The 21,916-nt window shown below is 39.4% G+C and overlaps 1 protein-coding gene across 1 annotated transcript in view; it reads left to right on the top strand.

Annotated features, from left to right (window-relative positions):
* LOC137596185 (neurobeachin-like) overlaps positions 1-21,916 on the top strand; it is a 196,958-nt gene that overhangs the window by 98,687 nt on the left and 76,355 nt on the right. The window contains 7 exon segments of the mRNA XM_068316497.1: positions 962-1,116; positions 2,489-2,612; positions 4,123-4,253; positions 10,337-10,401; positions 14,533-14,597; positions 16,376-16,484; positions 18,353-18,519. Coding sequence (XP_068172598.1) covers positions 962-1,116; positions 2,489-2,612; positions 4,123-4,253; positions 10,337-10,401; positions 14,533-14,597; positions 16,376-16,484; positions 18,353-18,519 — 816 coding nt within the window.

Here is a 21,916-nt window from a genome sequence, read left to right as displayed (position 1 = left end):
TCATTCTTTCTCGCTGTTTTGTTGGCTCGTCAGTTAAAATACAGAAGGATACGAATGCATGTTAGTAACAACTGCTAAGATGCTACCAAAGAGCCACTCATTAGAGCTTGGGATGTCGTCTGCTCTTCCAAGCAGCAAGGGTAATCAAGGGCCAACAGTGGTGAGAGCAGATGTAAAAAAAAAAAAAAAAGTGTGGTAGCGAGTTTCTGGCCTTTTTCAGGTTTATTTACTTTAGCTTCTTGTGTGAGTTTGCATTGCATGTGTTATGCTGAAAGATGGAGTTAGATATCAGGATGTTTACCTTTCCAAATGGTCTGACTAAAGTCTGGGCATGCTCATGCTGGCTGGGCCTGACAGCAATATCACACAATGAATATTGTTACTAGTGTCCTTTGTTTTTTTTTACATGTGAATTAATTTTAGCTCAGTTGAATCAAAATTGAAAGATATTCAGGATTTTTCTACTATGATTGAAAAGTCTCTGTTCTGGATGTTAGCTGTTTGCTGAGAAAATGGTCTATATGACTGATAATTCGATCATAACCCCTGGTCAAGCTTGCAAGTGTTACCTATTGGGATCATCTGTAAACCTGTGACAAGAAAAAAGTATATTTCTCCTAAAGTTCTAGCTCAGCAGTCTTATGGCATTAAAGCCATACATCAGAGTGTATGAATAATTCTGAATGTATTACAGTTGAAGGCTACTGCTATACCACCTGCAGTACTAAAGCCCCAAGGGGAGCTTTGCAGTCTTTCTCAAAAGATATAACACATTCCATAATCTACTTTGTTCATTGATGTGCTCTTTTCTACCCCTTTTGGATCAATTTGTAATTGTTTAATCAGCAGCAGTGTAGTCTTATTTAGTGTTTAATGTCTATTGTTACCATATCAACTATGAATGTGGACTGTTTTTCAGTGTATGTGTTAATGAATCACATTTTCATTATGTTTTCCGAAGGAGTGTGGTAGTGCCTGTGAAGAAAGCATCTTCTGGCAGCCTGGCAGTCAACACAGTGGGAAGTAGCAGCACTTCTGCTGGGGTGACAGCTGGCAGCACACCGAACATCTTTGCTGCTGCCTCTGCGACTCCAAAAAGCATGATCAATACCACAGGTAAGTCATGTAGAAGGTTACTGAAAGATAACAAACTTGCACAAGCCTCGGCAATGTGCATCATATTTACATGATACAGCTTTATATAAATTTGAAAGAGCTTAATTTGAATAAATGTTTCTAATGTGTCAAACTAAGCTTTTTTTTTGTTTCATTCATTGTTGTACCCATTCTCACCACTAGATGGGAATCTTTACCTTGCCATCAGTGGTTGTGCTGGGCTTCAGTTCACTGAAAAATAATAACTATAGCACATAAGCCACCAGGATTCGCTCTGATACATCCAAATCAAGCAAACACATTTTAACCTGCATTATACATTTCATTTTAAAATGGTGCCAATGCCTTTACAATATTGAAAATAATGTGTACGCATGACTTTCCTGTGTAATGTGTCTAACTGATTGACTGCACGCTTCATCCCTCCCTCCTGCTGCTGTTACGTTGCTTCTTGTTTGGCTCCACTGCCCTGAGCTGGTTTCACAGCCTGCAGTCTGGGCCTCTGAAAGGACCCACTTAACACCAAGAACCATTAAGAGCTCCAACACCTTTTTAATGTACTCCATTAAAAAGAAATCATTCCCTCTCCTCTGTGAGCCCCTCTGCAGGAATGTGAGAAATTTATCCAAGTCAAAGTGAGCTTTCAGCTTAAGCCACAGGCTCTCACCCAAACCCCATGATCTCACTCATAAATGTTCACAAGGACACTTAAAATAATTTTGTACTTTCGTACCAAGCTTCCAAAAGTTTTGAGTTAGGATTCACTTTAAAATTACAGTTAATATGGTGCTGAAATTTTAGTTTTCCTATCAAAACTCAAGAGTAATGAGTCACAAAAGTTATGCAGATGCTGTTTCGGTACATCGGTCAATTCTTCATATTTTTAGTCCTAGTAAGGAAAATAGTTCCATATGTTGCCGCTGGCACCAGTTGCATCAACCAGCTCAGGTGCACAACTCTTAGTGTTTTCATTTGTTTGACGTGGTTGAAATTTGCTGACTGTCAGGGTCTTATACGTTTCATTATTTCTTGTTTTTCTTTCAATGATTTAAGTCCTTGTGTCTTTACATTAATATACAGCCAGTGAAAGTGTCACTGAAATATAATTCTAGTTAATAGGCTTAATATAAAGGCTAAGTATCTGGTTTAATCTTTAGTAATGTCACTGTAAAAGTAATTGATATACTAATTCATTTTTTCTTTAACTGATTACTGCTATTGCAATTTTAGTACGAAATATATTTTAGTTAGCCAAAATATGACAATAATTAAATATTATAATTAGATTTGTTTTCTTTTTTAAATTGAAATAAATGTACATATTTGCTATAATTTATAATGCAGTAGTTTCTTCCGTTGGTCATCTCTGCAGGAGCCACTGATTCAACGCGATCTACAACATCTTCCTCTAATTTTGTAAACGGAGCCACCAGTAAGAATCTGCCGGCTGTGCAGACGGTGGCCCCCATGCCTGAAGACACAATAGAAAACATAAGGTACAACTGGGTCTTTTAAGTTCACCCATATTGTATTTATTAATAAAACTTACATAACTCCTGTTGTGTAGCTTTTGTAAAAAAAAAAAAATCCCTTGTAGACAAAGTTGTGTGTTTATTTTCTATAATTTTGTTGCACTTTTTTATCTTTGTCAATTTATTGTTACAATATGGTATAATAGATGACACTGGGATATTTTTGAGAATTGTATAAAACGAACATGTCCCATCATTTTATAGGCCTGTGTTTGTGTGTGTAAGTCTTGCCATGACCTTGACTCCTCTTTTTCACTTGAGCTAACACTTTCTGACAGAGGTCCTTAGTTCTGCTCTCCTACTGACTTGAAAGCCCTGGTCTTTCCCTCCAGTCCCTCTCCTTCTCTTTTCTTCAGTATGTTTTGCTGGTGGAATAGAGATTTAGTTGCCATGGCAGCAGTCACTGACATCACTAAGTGTAACTGTGAAGTCAATGATAGCACTTTCTCACTTTAGAGCCCGCAAATATCGGACTTAAAGTTCAAGTATAAGAAAAAATCCAATGTCTATTTTCTACATTAAACAATAATATATAAAAATAAAATAGGAAGTAAATTTAATTATATTTGCATATTTTACTTTTCTTCTGAGATAGATAAGAACGGTACTTTCACAAAATAAAATCACAGCCTATGATTTAAGCACAGTGGACTACTGTCCACTTTGTGTGAGGCTAACACAAAGGCTACTACAGGTAGCCTCCACAGGTGCACACCAACCTCTCATGCAACTGCTTTCAAGTTAGCTATGTGCAGCAAACCCCTTATATTCTGAGACCTTTATGGTCTCAGAATATAAGGGGAATAACCCTGTCATTCAATGTATTTTTAACCCTGTCATTCACAGTTTTCTTGAAGGCAGATTACAGTATATGCACGTACATGCTCTACTTCCTCTGTTTTTTTCTCTATTCTGCTGCTCTCTTCCCATTGTAGCTGGAAAAACAAGCGTCTCTTCTGCTCAAGCTGCTTTGTATCTGTGGGCGTACACATAAGAGTGCAGAGATATGTTGCAGCATGTGTCGTATCTCCACTTCCAGTCTGAGTTTTATGGCTGTGTGACTTCAGCTTACAGTTTCTGAGGTGCTTAGATAATGTCAGACAGCATCAGGTAGAGAGTGTGTAGGAGATAAGGAACTTCCCTTTGCAGTGTTCAGCTACTGTGATCCCATGTACAAGCCTGGTGACATGTCACAACAAAAGAATGCACACAACCGGTGACGTGGCTTTTACCAACATAGGAGCTTCCTATCGCTCAAATCTTCACATGTGCATTGATTTTTAACCATCTCAATCTGACAATTGTTGGTTAAACCTGCATACAGGACAGTAAGTTCACCTGCTAACCACTGTTAGTTTTATGCACTATATGCTATGTCCTCTTACTCTTTCATACCTCCCTTGCATTTTTACTGTTATTCAGGTGTCTAATATTTTTTCTCGATCTCTGTCTTTGGATTCATTTTCTTTGACAGTATTACTACAAAGCTGGAAAGAGCCTTGGAGAAGGTGGCCCCCCTGCTAAGAGAGACTTTTGTGGACTTTGCACCGTTTCTGTCACGTACCCTGTTGGGTAGCCATGGACAGGAGCTGCTCATAGAAGGTACAGACATTCTGTGGAACCAGCTCTGTGTGTTTTCTTCTGGCCCCCTGCATTGATGGAGGAATTACAATTTTCATGCAAAAGTTGGGTGTCTGTCACAGTTTCACACTTTTTCACATTTCACATTCATCATCACTCTGACTTTTGTTTTCTTTATTTCTCACTCCACATATTAATGATTATTCCTAAATGTTGTATTTTTAAGCAGTAACATTTCACAGTTACACCAAATTTTATGATGAAATAAAAATAATTATCACCATTTGCCTAATGGTAGCAATACTTTTAGTCTGTAAACCAAGATTTTGTCTCACACTAGTGCTTGTTGTTACCAACAATAGGGAGATTTTTTCCGATTAAATTATTGGAATAGTAATTTGTAGCAGATACTTTGCCATTGTATTTTAAGTTGTATGTAATTTACAGTTGAAGTACAGCCACCTTTTGGGTCATAGAGAACCAAGCCTCTTTTTCCAGTGTAAATCCCTTTAAATGAGGGCAAAATTACGTGCAGATTCAAACATCCATCCATCCATCCATCTTCAACCGCTTATCCAGGGCCGGGTTGCGGGGATTCATACAGAAGTCTTGTTATTCCTCTGTAATGTCTCTGGCATATTGCAGTTGATGTATAAGCGATATAGCACTGCAAGTATTTGATGATTCAGCACAGACCTTTTCTTCTTGTTACAACAGTCTTTAAGACTAATGTCTTTACCACAACAGCCTCGTGATTTTATTTCACACAGCAGTACAGTAGTAATCATACATCTGCTTGAGCTGATCTGAATGTTTGGGTTGTGCACAGTGTTTGCAGTAGTGTGTGATCCATCTAACGCTCTTAAGTCTGGCCTCTAGTCTTATTTTCTGGTAGCTTTGTGAAGACTCCCAGTGCCTACCTCAGGCCCCAGGCTGGCAGCCTCTCATGATGTCTAACCTCAGGGACTGTCTATCTGTATAACGTATGTGTGCACACCGCTACCCCATTGTAATAGCTTGTTTTGGCTTGTGTTCACAAGTACACGCTGCCATCACTGCCATCACATGAACATACATACGACTTTGAGTGTCTGCAGACGTTTGTCTGAAGGTGCACTGTGCAGAATAAATTCATATGTGTGTGGCCTCAAATCTCTTGACTCGCAGTTTTGCATAAAGTGAAATAATACCTCTGCTTTTTCTCAGTGTCACATCTTTTTTCTTTTTACTGTAGGCTCAGCTGATATTACTTTATTTTCTGACGTCTGAACTTAAAATGAAAATGGGCCTAACAAATGGTCCTGTGACTGTATTTAAGTCAATTTCTGATTAAAGTTTCTTTGGCATAGTTTTTTGTCTACTGTTTACACTAGTAGTGACCTTTAAATCATATAATTGCTGCCAATATTAATCCGGGTTTCAAATTACATCAAACATCGTATTTGGTATTCAAGGTTGTTTTTATTAAGAAGCTTCTGTGCTACAGTATGTCTGAACAGTTAAGCATTATTTATTAAAATCAGTGCTTACATCCTGTAGTCATGTGACTTTTAAATATATACTTTATAGACATACATGTAAAGGTGTAATGTATGCTACTGTATGTACATGTGACTACAGCTACTGACTCCAGCTCAGAGGAAGGGAATGGAAAATCAGGTAGCATAGCCTTGACAAGTGTGAATATGTCTGTTACCCTTTCACTCAAAGTCTGTCAGCAGACTGACCGAGCTGACAAACCAGAGCAGAGCTGAGAATGCAACCCCACAAACAAGGTCGTAGATAGACAGCTAAGGCCTCAGTGGTCTTCAGCAGACATGCTTAACCCTGTCTAGGTTCTGTGAAAAGCGCTCCCTCGCAAGGATTGGTGCTTGTTTTCCAGACAATCAAACAAATGTACATGCACTTTAATCTTAAAACCGCATTTTACTGATCCAGTCAGGTCTGTCTGCACTGGATGAGCTGATTTTGCAGTATGTCCCTCTCTTTCTTCCTTTTTTCCTGGCCCTTCCCAGGCTCACAGTTGAAGTACTGTGCTCTAGTGCAGAGGCGCTCCATTTACCAGTAATTACCAGCCATCCATCACTCCCTAGATTGCCTGGGGTCAAGCCCCCCTGTGCCCCCTGTGCCCCTTTGCCTCACCCTATTCCTTCACCCCCCTGAAGACATGTGGTCGTTATGTTGAGTGCACCCTGAGCGTTACACTTGGAGTTGTTGGGTAAGACCTGTGTGTGAACACTGCTCCTGTTGTGATGTCTGCCGCCTGCTTCTTGCTGTCCTCTGAGTGGCCCGGTCTGCCGACACGTTGCCCCACAATGCCACATTCACCCACGCCTTAACCCTGCCCTGTTTACAGGAAAGGACTGGCAGGCTGTGTTTAAGTAGAATGCATTTAGTTTGTCTACCAGCACAACGCCAGGGTCAGTCGGCCACCTGACTCCCGTGTCACACTGGACTGACTTATGGCTCAGCATGTCACAGCTATAACAAGAGGTCAGCCATGGCACTCTGTGAACAAGAGAAGGATCACATACTCTCCGAGTATTTACAATATGCCCTCTCTGGCAGTCTCCACTCCTGAATAGAATGAATATGGATCCAAACAGAAGTCTGAATGTTTTTTCTTCCATTTTACTTTGTATAGTATGTATCTATGCAAGCCAAGCTCAGTCCAATACTATTTGTAAATCCAAGGTATTGAATTGGATTTACATTGGACTTACTTACATTGATTGTAAGCACAGTATTTTCTGCACCATAAGGCACACCTAAAAGTCTATAATGTTCTCATAATCCTGTAGTGCACTTTATAATCCGATGCACCTTGTATATGGATTAATATTAATATTAATATTAATCTGGCCGGTAGTCATGCTGCACTACGCCACCAGGGGCACCCTCAGACAGTATTCAAGCCGTACTACGCCTCCTAACAACGGTAGTCAAGGGGCGTCACCGAAGTGCCGCCTCTCACTGACTTGCTGTTTGACGGCAGAGCAGCCTGCTGAGAAGAACACCGGTGACCGGCTACGATAACGTAGCAAAACATTTCAACAATTCTATTAATAAAGTTTGACTGACTGATCTCAGTATTTCCCAACTACTGTGGCGCCAAAAATAACCCACTTTAAACTTAATTGGTCTAAAAAAATGCCTTTGTACTGTAATCTGGTATCTAGTGACGGTCCATTCTATTAGTCTGCGGAAACACGGAGAAACTGACCTAAAGGTGAATGAAAGACCCTCAAAGCTAAACTTCCAGCTTTTTCTAAAATTTCAAGAGCAGAGTCACTGCTAGACAAAGGTGTCAGGTGTGCTGCAATTGATTTACAAATGTAGTTGATAGCTCTGGGTGGGCGGCAGAGGGGCGCATTCAGACTTGTATATTCTGTCTGCAGCGACGTGCGGTGAGATTCCCGGCGGTGAGACACTGACGTTAAAGTCAGTTCTAAGAGTAAAACAGCGTCATATTTGCCAGTAAATTAGCAGCCTGACATTAAAAACTGGATAAAAAATTGTTTAGGCAGCAAATAGCTGCAACACGCCTCCGACTGGAATACCGATCGATTGAAACAATATTTAAATAATAAACGAAGACAAACGTCGGAGCTTAAATATCTGCTTCGAACTTCAGATCAGGAAATAATCTGCTCTGTTCGAACTGAGTGGTCCACTCGTAATGGATTTAACCAGTTTTAATGTCAGGTTTTTTAGGTTTCCTTGATGAGGCTCAGAAACGCTTCATTGAAATAACAATAGCCTTTCACAACTGACTCAGGCCCCGTCCACACGATGACAGATTTTTTTGAAAACGCAACTTTTTGAAAACGCATCGAAAACAATTCACGTCCACGTGACAGCGTTTTCAAAAAAATCTCCGTCCACACGTAAACGCATCAGTGCGTTTTCGAAGATGGCTATAAGCATGCCAAACCATGTGGTGGCAGTATTGAGTCAAATTGTATCCAATAGGAATCCTCTGTGTTTAGTTGTCACAAGACGCGGGCCCATAAATATGACGTCACTGCGGTTTTCATCGCAGGCAAGATGTCAGCGTTTTTAAAAAGTTGTGGATACACCGTCCACACGACAACGCAGAACCAGCATTTTTTTAAAAATCCACCTAGGCCAGTGCTTTCAAAAAGGTGCATTTTCGTTCCGGATATCTGCGTGTGGACGGAAGGCGTAAACGCAGCAAAAAAGTTGTGTTTTCAAAAAGTTCCGGCATCGTGTGGATGGGGCCTAAATGTACTCTCACAGGTGCAATTCCACACGATGTTGGAACTTTTTGAAAACGCAACTTTTTTGTTGCGTTTACACCTTCCGTTCACATGATAATGCAAATATCCGGAACGAAAACGCAACTTTTTGAAAACGCTGGCCTAGGTGGATTTTTTTTTAAAACGCTGGTTCTGCGTTGTTGTGTGGACAGTGTATCCGCAACATTTTAAAAACGCTGACGTCTTGCCTGCGCCGAAAACTGCTTTGATGTCATATTTATGGGCCCAGGTGTACAAACATGATAGATGTACGAACCTTGTTGATGGCAGCATTCTTGCATGCGTTTTGTGACAACAAAACACGGAGGATTCCTATTAGATAAAAATTGACTCAATACTGCCACCACATGGTTTGGCATGCTTATAGCCATCTTCGAAAACGCACTGATGCGTTTACGTGTGGACTGAGATTTTTTTGAAAACTCTGTCACGTGGACGTGAATCGTTTTCGATGCGCTTTCAAAAAGTTGCGTTTTCAAAAAAATCTGTCATCGTGTGGACGGGGCCACAGTCATGAATGCTCTAGCTAGTGGAAGGATAGCGCAACTATAGCCACTAGTTTTTTGAATCTATTTTGATATTTTTTATTATATGTGCCTTATAATGCACCTTATAAGGTGCGCCTTATATATGAAATAAATTATAAAATAAACAATTCATTAAAGGTGCACCTTATAATCCAGTCCGCCTTTTCGTGCAGAAAATACTGTAAATCCTATGTAAATATCAGGCTGTAATATTAATGTAAATATCTCAGTGGTATCCAGGATTCGCGTCCATTCTAAATGACATAACCCAGTTGTCGTTGTTTTTTTAAATTTGTATTTGTGTTGCAACTTAAACTTTGGTGCAGATAAGACATTTTGATGAAAATGAAAAAAATTCCTAGTTAAACAAGTCACAGTGCAGTAACTGTATGGCATGCAATCCTCTGTCCTAAAAAGTTGTGACTTTGTGTAAAAATATCAAAAGAAATACAGTGCAAATTTCACAATTCTATTACATTTTACACATGTACCCAGGCCTATATAAAATAGTTTCTTGAAAGCTGTTACATAGTCAAGGAGAAAAAACCTGCATGCAAGCTGTTTTCCCTCATGAACGTTGTCAGGATCCTCACTGATTTTTAGTGCACCAATCTTAAAATTATATGCAGTTCATAGAATCTTTTGATTAACAATTTCAGAAATCAGTCATCACGACAACAACTAATGTTATCTGCCTTTCTTCTTGTTATAGATGCAATAGAATACAGAATTTCTGTGACATTAACTGAAATGTACTGACAAACCGCAATCCATGAAACAAATAGAGCCCCATGGTGCAGTGAGCTACCGCTGCTAGCCCCTAATGAGTCCTAGAGAGTTGCATTCCTTCCTTTAATGGCTGCATGTTTAGTGGTTCTCGCCAAGTGCAATAGGAGAAGGAGGTGCAGATTGCCAGACTGGCTGAAGCCTTTGTTTCTGAAAATGAGCTTTTCACACCTGCCCTTGTTTCATTAGAAAGTTGTCGGTTTCTGCAGCTCGACATCTTCAGAATTGAGATAAGGACAGAAGCTGCGAATATCTATGTAGACTGTACGTGTGTGTGTGTGTGTGTCTGTTTTCTACAAATTTACAGGTGCATTTTTTACAGTTGATGGGCTAATTGGAAGCACAAATAATGACATAAAATGTTCTTTATACCAAAAACCAATACATCTTCACTGGAGTATTATATTTTACTACCACTTCGGTAATAAGAAATACTAAGTATGTCCTTATGTATTCTATGCTGAACACAGTTTCCTGTTAAAATTGAATTCTGTTTTCATGTGGTTTATCTCTTCAGGTCTGGTGTGTATGAAGTCAAGCACCTCAGTGGTGGAGCTCGTCATGTTGCTCTGTTCTCAGGTGAGTTTCTTTTCTCACTCTCTTCATAATCCTCTTATTTTTTAATTCCATAATCAGTCTGTGTTTCCCTGCAATATTCTTTATTCTACTATGTTTCACGCGGTAGCATATTTTCACAATTAGTAGAGCTGTGACGGGAGCTTGTTCAGCCACTCCTTATAATTAACACATTGTACAATATGGTAAATTTCATATGATCATTGCAATAACTCTTTTCACACTTAAGATTTTAATAAGAAACACTGGCCCAGGCCTTATCTTGTCAAAAATGCAGAAATTTTGTAAATACCTAAATTTACAGTTAATTTCTTGCCAAATGCTGAAGTCACCATCTGATATCTGAGAAATAATAATAAAACAATGCTTATCAATGTATTTTTATTTGAAATGTTCCATATAGGGATTATCCAAACCAGTGATGACATTCTGAGACAAACAGCTCTCTGAGAATCTAGTGGTTTTCTCCCTAAACCCTGGAGCTTATACCTCAAGCCCTCCTGTAGAGAATGAACTCCATCTCATGCAACACTGCAAGTGACTGATCACCTCTGAGCTGACCCACTGAATCTCTTGTTAAGCCCTTGTTTTAGAGAAGGTCAAAGCCTCGATGTAGCAGTTAGAACAGGAGATATTTAACATACCTTCTGTCAGCCCATCAGTCTTCCATCGGGAGCCCATAAGGAAGCCATTACTTGGTGCCTCTTTGTGGATCCAGACTGCAGGGCCAAAGCCTGGAGGAGGTGGGTTGCCACTATGTATGCTCTGTGGTATCCACAGTCCAAAGCCTTCTTCTGCAGTGAGCGCAGCCTCTGTTATATGGAGGTCATTATTCAGGGGCTTTCCTCCAAAAAACATGCATAAATGGGGCAGCATGATTTGAGTTATTGTTGATCTTTTGAAGGTTTTCAACTGCCTCATTTTTGCAATGCTTTCGTCTGTAGCGTATCTGTGGGAAGTTGCTTTTTCCAGCTCATGGATTTATTGCAGATGAGAGCATCAGCATGCTGTTCAGGGTCTAAGTCCACCCCCCCCCACCCCCCACTCCCCTTTACAGAGATAGCATTACTTTGGCTCCAGAGGTTTCTGCCATTATGGGCTCTAGGGAATGAAACCCAGGCTGAGATATCGATCAGACAGCAGGGCCTAGAAACTGGACCAAATAACTTGATGTTCTCCAACCTTTCAGATCGAGATTAGCCCTTGCATTTTATCTTAATACTGCACCGTACTTAATGACAGTAGTACAGCAAACATGTTATTTAAGAATCATACTCTGGTGATTAATGATATTCAGTCAGGAGACAAACCTGTATACAGAGCTTATGCATAATGGACATACATTTCAAGTAATATTGCTTACACTTAATTAATGACTTTGGTATCATGTTATGTAACTCAAGTACTTTCAAGCTGAGGCTTTGGTTGACATATAAAATGCCAACTTCAATTTATCCTTCAGAGATTGCAACATTAATGTTGTAAGACAGCAAAAAGGGCACTTAGCTGACCTTCAGTCCCTCTCTGTTTTGTGACCTGTCAGTGTTATGAAGGAATTAGTGCTAATGATCTGCCTTTTCTTATTTATGCATACTAATCACAGCAATCATCATGTGGCTGGCCACGGTGGCAGACACTGTGTGTCTCTCCTCAGCCCAGGCAGCTGAATGAAAAGGTCAAGCAACTCTGTTTCTTGTAACAGCTTAAACATACGGGGGGGATTGAGAGTGGAGCCACAGAGATTTAGTGATGGAAGGTCTCCAGATGTGGAGAGTATACCAGAGCAAAGCAGAGCAGATAAAAGCAAAAGTTCCATACAGTGACAGGTTGGATTGGAGTACCTCAAATACTTGGTGTCCAGCTGAATTTCAGGGAAATGAAAGTGGAAGGAGAGAAAATGTGTCAGAAGTCACCAAGCTGTTCTCAGGGTTGGAAATTGTGGTATCTTAGCTCCACCAAAAGGTGGTGAGTTTTCTAAAGATAGATGGGAGAATGGTTTAATCACCCCAAGTGAAATCTATATCATCACTGACTGTTTAAGGGTTGAGTGGCTTGTCAGAAAATTCACCAGCTCCTTTTTGAGGGTTTTGGCTGCCTTTAGCAATTATTTGTTTTTCTGTTGTTGCTTTTTGTCTTTCCACCAAAAATGCTTTATTCTTCAGCGTAGAATAGAATAGAATAGAATAGAATAGAATAGAATAGAATAGAATAGAATAGAATAGAATGCCTTTAATGTCATCATACACAGGTGCACAACGAAATTCTTTAGACAACTCTCCTGCAAAAAAGACTCAGGGTCACTGTCTTGAGGATAGAGTGTTTCTCTGCTCTTCTCTGAAACAGTAGATAACTGTTGTGAAGTCCTTGTGAATGCTGAGCACTAGCCATTCCTGCTGGATACGACTGCTGGCCAATAGAGACCTCACAAGTTAGTCATGATAGACAAGATAGGGTGACTAGATGCCAAGATGGTTATGCAGTTTGTCACGGAGATGTTCCTCCAAAGGCCGAAAAAGTTGTATTTAAATTGTATCTTTTCATTTCAATGAGAGGTGCTGCACTCTGATCATGGTTTTCTTTTGAATCAAGGATCACATCTCCTTTTTTTTAAGCAGCTGCATGCAAGACCTAATTCCCTTCAAATGGGCAGCAGAGGCCTTTTTAAAATATCTGCAATCAAAGGCGTACTCCTCTGGGAGTTTGGTTCTAGAGTCAGAAAAAAAGAGCCTCTGAAGTGCTATCTTAGCTGTCAACAAGCATCCCTCAGACAAGATAGCAAATTTGACTAGTTCATGCTATATCTCTGCTGACCTGCTGCCATTTTCCTGGCACTGCCCAACTATCACATCTGCCTTGATTTCCGTATTTATTTTTGTCACGTGAGCGTGGTGCAAGTGGAACCTCAGAAGACTGGCTGTACATGATCCCTGTCCAAATCAAGAACAGCTTATTCCAGGCAGATAGTGTTGCAGAAGAGGGGGGTCATGGGGACCATTTGGAGACCAGATGCTCAGCAGTTTGTCAGCACCATCTCTCTGATTTAATGCATCGCAGGGCCAGACTGTGTACTCTTGCATGAACTGGTATGTGTCAGGAACGACAACTGTGCACAAAAACACATGCCCATATGTAATAGTGTCAATGTCAGTTATTTGGTTACTAAACACAAAAAATGCTGCTTACCTTGTCCAGAAATTGACATTGGAGCCATGTATTATATATCACTATCTGGTTTGCATGCATAACTACAGATCATATATCTCCATATGTTGTTTCTGTTTGGATATAATTGCCACAAATGCTAAAACGATAACATTCTAGTACAGCTTGAACAGCCTTAATTTGCATTTACATTAGCAGCACTCAGGAATGAAAACCTTATTCATGTCATTTTCCTCTGTTTTCTTTCCTCTTATGAACTGTGGCTTTCCATGTTTTCTTTTTCATTTGCACCTCAGTGAGGGCACAGGAGAGCTGAATTTCCCACAGTGAACGGCGTGCTCTCAAACTGCTCTTTAATCATTTCCAGAGCATGTTGTGAGACAGCAAGCGCTGGCACTCTGGCCCAGGGCTCGGCTCCCTTGCAGGCGTATGCTGCTGGGGCTCGGTAATCTGTCACTGTAAGGGACAGGGGAAATGGCTGTATTTAAGTGAAAGGATACAGTTTCATCCCAAAATTACATCTCTCCTGTGTTTACAGATAGCTTCACAAAGGAGGAACGGATGGTCACACATGCTGTGCCGGATTTCAGCTTTTTTTAAGACGTCACTTTTTTTTCCTCAAATGATAAATGAACTAAATGCTTTCTTTTCCTGCTCGAGTTACAAGCAATGAAAAGTAATCCAAATTACAGTTGAAATATGCAATTTAGATGAAACATGACTCTCGTGTTGTGTTTTCATCTTCAAAGGGGTATTTTGATACTCCTTTTCTGCCTTTTTAAGTTTTTAAAGTGTTTTTTATTACTGCTTTAGCTTTTAGATTTCTTGCCAGTATTTTTCTCCTCTGAGAAATGACCCAATTTGAAAGATGCGACTGTATTCCATTTTTCTGATAAACTTCTTACAAAATATTTCAATCCAAAATTTAAAATATAAAGCTTCTGTAACTGATCACAAATGATTTTTTCTCAGGAATGGCAGAATTCGATTCAGAAGAACGCTGGGCTTGCTTTCATTGAGCTTATCAACGAAGGAAGGTAATGCATCCTGTTTTTACGGTTAAATCACTTAGCTAGGAAGTATTTAATTCATCAATCTGCCACCAATTTATGCTTTCAAATACTGTAAATATTTCTTTTCCCTGGTGGCAAAGTAGGTTTCGTGTACCAAGCAGCGAGGCAGAGATTAGCTCTAAGCCACTTGTTGGATGCTCTGTAGGGGGTAACAGTAAATAAAATTGTGGTGAGAATATAAACACTAGATTGCAGTCATTCTTTTTTCTGCTGTCTTCCACTGTGTCTGTCTGCATGTTTTACTGTACACCCCCCTGTCTGTGTCTTTCTGCTTCCCTCCCTTTTTCTCTTGTTTCTGGGTTTAGTCAGTCTCAGGGTTTTTTCGTTCAGCAGATCAGGGGCGGCTCAGCCTCTTTGTCCATCTGCTGACCCATCTGGCTGGGCCTTCTTTCTTCTTGCAGTCTAGCCAAGCTTCTCTGAGTCCCCTGCTTGCCCTGGAACAAAGAGATTCAGCCAGTAGGCCACACGGCGCTGTCCAGGGTGCTGCTGACAGATACATAATTTTCCAGTCTCACCTAAGTCTCTGCACACCTGCTCTGCTTAACTAGACAGATCTAGAGGTAGTTTAGATTCTGGTAAATCTGTTTACCTTGCTAAGCAGGGTAGACAAACTATCTCGTGTGTGAGCAACAACAGATACAATAGTACTTTGGTGATGGTCCTGTGTTTCATGATGCCACTGATAGGAATCCACTGACAACTATCAGCTATTAGAGTAATAGCTTTGGTTCATTATTACCACTGGTGGTCTCCCACAGGAATGTAGCTGTACAGCTACATTCCTGTGGGAGACCTCCCTCTATTGTCTTTGTAACAACAGTATACATGTATGCATGTGTGTGCATGTGTGTGTGCATGTATGCATGTGTGTGCATACATATATATATATATATATATATATATATATATATATATATATATATATATATATATATATATATATATCACAATTTTGTAATGTTTTGAGACACGTGACATACCAGGTTATTGAAACAAAATACTTTCAAAAACAATGGTGTTTCTTCATTAATATTAAATTTACAATTACTGCTTATTTTTAAGATGGTGCCTATCTGACAAAATTAACGCAGAATTGTAGAGGACATCATACACTTCTTTCATATCCACCTCTATAAATCTTATTTATTCACGATTTCAAAACAGCATCACCTGTCTTTGAACAGTGAACGTCTGTCTATTAATGCGTGCCTGTCGACAATTAAAGAGGCAGCAGCGTTTGATGAGTGCAGCCTCATGATTGCTGTCTGTCTTTGGGACAGAATGGAAATTACGATCTGTATCAAGCACTGGAGAGGAACAGAAGATGGTTTGATTAAAACAAAACTAGGCTAATGGTGTGTAAAATAGCATGTAATCTGCACACAACAGCCAGGGTATTTTCACTAATGAATGACACTAGAATTTGAATGTGAATGCAGGTGGGGACCACAGAGCCTTGAAGGTCAGCCATGTGTGAAGTTGTTCATGGCCAGAATCTTCAGCAATACAGTCACTGGGTTGATGTTTTGGTCAGTGGGAAGGGATGCTCAGTCAGTCAGGAGAGTGCCAGGCAGGCTTCGATGCTCTAATGACACTGTCCCTCATTAATGCATGAGAGGGAACTTGCAGCTTTGCATCTTAACACAGACGAATGATGCTATTTTCTTGGCCGCCATTTCATCGGACAAAATTTTACACAGTCCAGACAACAAAAGTGTTTAACATTCCCTGATATTTTAAAGGTTGCTCTGCCATGCCATGAAGGACCATATAGTCCGGGTTGCCAACGAGGCAGAATTCATTCTGAACAGGCAGCGAGCGGAGGATGTCCACAAACATGCAGAGTTTGAGGTATGATATTTAATCTGTCTTGCATCTTTTAGATAAAGTCAGACACTGAGTCAGAAACTATCATACTAAAGAGAGTATAATCCACAGTCAATGTCATTAAATCACAAAATTCTTCTTTCTTGTGAAAAATCCTATTAGAATAATGATTCCGTTCGAGTGTGTATGCTCATTAATCATGTCCCTCTGTCTCATCCAGGGGATTATCTCTGCACCCTTACAATTTCTTTCAAAAAAAAAATTAATAACTGCTTCAAAAGGGAGCTGAAATAATATTAATTTGTGATTTTGAGGGTTTTATTTTTTTAAAGGATAACCTCCTGATAACTCCTATATTAAATCTGGTTTAAGCTTTTCTGATTGATTAATCTGAATAAAACAAGTTATTCTCAATTAATTTGTAATAAGAATTTTGCTTTTATTTTCTCATATTTCAGCAGATGTTTATATATAAGATATGGCCCTTGGAATATTAGTGTTAGCTAGAGATAAATAGCTATAAATAAATTTGGATATTGTATGACATCAGAAGACACGTGTGTTTTTTAAACACACACACACACACACACACACACACACGCGCAAACGCACACACTTTTACATCCTCTGTTAACAGCTTGTATATGTGAGGAGTGATGAGTTTCTTATCTGAGGAAAGCAGCCATCCTCAAACAGCTGTTTGATATACAGTTCTGGAGGATCCTTGACCTGTAAGATAAACTGGAAGAGACGGCTAGATATGCAGTGTCAGGAGAGGGGGAAAGTGTACCTGGCCCCATCCATTCTGTCTGCCAACTCCAGACACCGACACTTTTCATCGAGGTCTGACGTTAGTTTATTACTCACTCTCTAAGATTGAAGATTCAGGATGCAGATAAGACATTTTTACAATTAAGCCAGTGTCAGGGTGAAGCGTCATATGCTTTAAAGTGATAAATAATGTTTGATATTTGTCACAGCATCGCATGGTGATACAAGGTGACAAGCAGAGATTGAGTTATCTGTCTTTTGAAGAATACGTTGAAGTATAATATCTGACAGGATTCAAATTTTAAGCAGGAAATTCAATTAACTTCTAGCTTCCGTTAGCAAATTAGATTTTGAATATTAGCAAGAGTTCCCCAAGGGTGGCACAGCGAGGCAATCTTGTTTTAGCAGAAAAAAAGATAGTCAGTTGTGCTCATCTAGATTAGTTTTAGCTGCTTTGAACACTAACAGAGATGCACTGACTTCTGTATACAAAACCAATGTCATCATTTTTGTTAAATCCTTACCAGTTAAATTTTAAATACATTAAATATAAATTTAACACCTAAGTATCAAACATAAATGAAGGTTTGTTGTATTATTGATTTTTTTTTCTTTTTTCCTGCATAAATTCAGACATTGGCTGAATGTTTACAGTTTACACCATAAGACAATGGCATGTTCCAGGAAGGAACAACAGTGTTGTTATGATAGACTTTCATTCTCAGACTGTTTTTGTTGTGATTTGTTCAGGGTATTAACACTATCCACGCCTACCTAGCAGGGAGCCTCATCTGTCCACAGTTAGGGAATGGACTGCCTTTATTTGCTCACCATGATTTACTACCCTCCTTGAAGGGAGCAGATACATATTTCTCAACTGTCCACTAATGTCTTTATGCACTCAAGTGTGTTGAATGAAGCCATAACAGTCTTCTGTGTGATATATGCTCCATTTGAAGGTATATCTTATTGTATTTTTATTCAAGTAAAACATTCTATAAAGCTATTGGTGCAATGTCAGACATCAGTTTTGGCACACAATTTAGTACCATAAATATTCCAAGAGTTTCACATTGTGGTTTTTTTTTTGTTTTTTCCGTTTTATAAATCTTAAATTATAGTCCAGCTGCACCCAGTATGCTGCTGACAGAAAAGAAGAAGAGAAGATGTGTGACCACCTGATTAGTGCAGCCAAACACAGAGACCATGTGACAGCCAACCAGTTAAAGCAGAAAATCATCAACATCCTCACCAACAAGCATGGTGCCTGGGGGACGCTGGCCCAGAGGTAAACCTTCACATTTTAACAAGTTTACTTTCACCCAACATGCAGCAGGTTATGTCCACAGTGTATCCTCATCCCTGACTAGAGCTGCTCCTGACTAGACGAGTTACCTGTCCACAAAACTCGGTGATGGGATTGGACCACCAGTTAATGTCATTTTCCCAGGATCCGATAGGGTCAGAGATCGGGTCAGAAAACGCAATTACAGTGTGGAGTGGCTTAATCCCCAGGGGACAGCTGATTGGCCAGTCATTTGGCAGACAGAGGAAGGGGAAGAAGGGGGTTGGGGTGTTTCTGCAGTGTTGTCCAGGCATTCATTGACCCGCTCAGGAACACAGCCCAGCACCTGGTGGTAGTTGCAGTCTTCCCCATGGGCCCCGTTAAAATAACCGCAGGTTCTCCTCCACATGGTCCCGCAAACACAGAGCAGAGTAGCAAGATCAAGAGCCAGTTATATCAGAGAGCAGGCATAGGTGTTACAACATACTGTTTGTGTTTAGGATTGAGCTGAGAGCATGAGACTGAGATCATTTATCTTTTTTTGCAGATGTTACACCATACGTGCAATTGTTAAAAGACAAAATTGTGGTACTTCAGTAAGTGCTTGCAGATGATGCTTGAGTAGGGTTTTTCTCATATTACTGTCAGTATCAAACACAATGTCACTGTATGCAGGCCGCATCCAGAAATGTTCAATAGAAGAACAAAATGTTCATCCAAACAGCCATCTACAGTATATACACGATTCCACTGATCATGGTGCTGTGAGTCGTAAATTTACTAACCAATTTGACCAATTTTCTTTTCCATTGTATGTACTTTGTGAGTGCACCAAAAACAAGAATTCTTTATATGTGCACACATATTTGGACAACAAAGCTGATTCTGATTCTCTTTTTGAGTTGTGTTTTGCAAGATCAGGCCCTCTAGAAAAGTTGGTCACCACTGCTGCTTGGTCAAAGTTCTGGCTTTGATTTTGTAATTACAGTTTAAAAAATACAGTTAAGGTTTAGGAATGATATATTATGTGATTAATACTATGTCTACCATATACTTGCCAATGCACGTAAAACTATTCTGACTGTTTCAACAATGTTTTTGGAGCTATATTTAATCCTGAGTTCAAATAGTGTCATTTAAAACAGTAAATGTCATGAGCAGCTACATTTTCATGGATGACTACAGTACATATATACAATATAGTATGCACATTGGCTGATGTCTAATTACATTATGATAATGGATTTATTCATTGGGATTTTTACTTTTCTCAGAAGTCATCAATGTGCTGCCATTAAGTTCAGAATTACTTTAAAAAACATAAACTTTAAAACAATGTGTTAAGCATATTAATATTGCCAACTGAGAAAATATTACTGGAAAGGTTATAATATTCAAGTTCAGATTCTCATAAAACTGACTGAACCTTAACAGAAATATCTATGATAAATCGGCTGGATTGAATTCTAAAGGTATTGTTCAAATATTTATGGGGTCCCTGCCAGAGGCATAGCATTTGCATTAAAACAAAAGGTCATAGAGAGTGGCTGCATTGTAAATGACACCACAAAACTTCCACAAATTCAGATTTAATGGTAACCTGCTGGTGAAGAAAAATGATGCAATATGCTCACAAGCTCAGGGCAGTGTTGCAGTTCAGCAGCTTAGTCTTATTCAATGCTACATTAACTTTCCCATTTATGCGGCTCTTGTAAAATGTAAAGGCCTCAAGCATTTTGAGGTGGCTGTGTGTATGGAGAGAGGAAGACTTCAACTGCTAATATTTTTTTCACCCTCATGCACAGAAATTGCTTTGCCTTTTATTTCTAAATTCTGCCAGGAGAGAGGCCAAAGGAAATTTATCATTTGTGTACAATGTATTTCAAACATGTTTTTTTTCCTTTGGTAGATAGAAGACTGAACTATATCTTCTGTATTAATGTTTCTTTTTTTCTATTGTCTGTTATCATCTCTACTGCATTGTTTTGACCTCCTGACCAGCAATTGGATAAATGTATTTATTCCCTGCATTACGCATATACTGCAGATTATCTGCATCTCCAAGGGGCCACTCCCTTTGCAGCCTTTGTGCATTTTGTGGCAAATTGTATTTGAAATTTTTCAGCAGCATGTGCAACAGCAACTGATGATAAGGAAATAATCTGTGAACACTTGAAAACAGATGAACTGTGGTCATGTGACTTGAGTGAGGAATAAGCAGATCAGACCCACTGGTGCCCTGTTAGCTCATACTACATGCTTGTTTGATGATGAATGTTCCCGCATATAGAGTCAGCATAGAAAAATCAATACTCTTCAAATTGAAACAGTATAGGGTTGTATTGATCCACTGTGCTAAATCAAAATGAGGAGCCTTTGATACATCTCCTCAAGACAGCTCCCTGCCCAGTAATGACACACTATCAATTTTAGCTTTACACTGATAAATCAAGTTGAAAATTGGATTCAGAGTTTTTTCCAGGGAGCGAGTGATTTTCCCTGCCCTCTGGTCCCATCTGCTGTTGACCTCTGAACCCTACCAGTGGATTATAAAGTTCAGTCTCGTCTACAGTGAAAGTAGACATCAAGGGGAGGCGGATGAATTCATTGAAGAATAATGGCCACCATTTTTGTATAATAGAACTTATTTTTATTATTATTATTATTATTATTACCTTATCATTACCATATTCAGGTACTTGAAGTCTATTTTAACCTTCAGCTGTTTTACAGCATCATATAGCGAAGGTACACAGCCACAGTTAGAAAACTAGAACCAATGCAGTCACAGACTACAACATCCCGCGACACCCCTAAATTCAAAATTTTACCCTGACTTATTTGCATAGGTCAAAGATCAAAGCTAATGCTCTGACCTACTTTCATAGATCAAAGTACTAGCTTTGATCTATGGTCTTACACTGGCCTTCTCCCTTGTCTTTCTATCTTATCCAGTTCCTGAGTGTACAAAAGTTGAAATTTGACCTTAATCTAGTTTTGTCAAGGTCATCATCTCATTTTCATCCCCTTTGCCGCCCGAGTAATGTGCTTTTTGTTTCATCTTTCCATCTGCAACGGTTGCAAAGATATGTGGTGGACTAACTAACGGACGGACGAACGAACTAACGGACGAACACTGACAATTACAATACATCACCACTTGGAAGCGGGATATAATTAAACGCAAACATTAAAAATATTTTGTATTAATGTTAAATTATTAGAATTTAAGGGCATCCTCATGATGTCTCTGCATCAGACATTTTATCTTATATTTTGGCAAGTAATCAGACCTTAAACCTATTTTATTACTGATGTTGGAATCATCAGTGCGATCTTCAGTGAGCTTCTCCTTGTGTCCTTCTACCATTCATGCATCAGTGGTCTTCTGGTAATAATT

The sequence above is a fragment of the Antennarius striatus genome, chromosome 6 (assembly GCF_040054535.1).
Source record: "Antennarius striatus isolate MH-2024 chromosome 6, ASM4005453v1, whole genome shotgun sequence".
Lineage (NCBI taxonomy): Eukaryota > Metazoa > Chordata > Actinopteri > Lophiiformes > Antennariidae > Antennarius > Antennarius striatus.
Note: the sequence above shows the minus strand (reverse complement) of the source record. Positions and strands in the feature narration are given on the sequence as shown.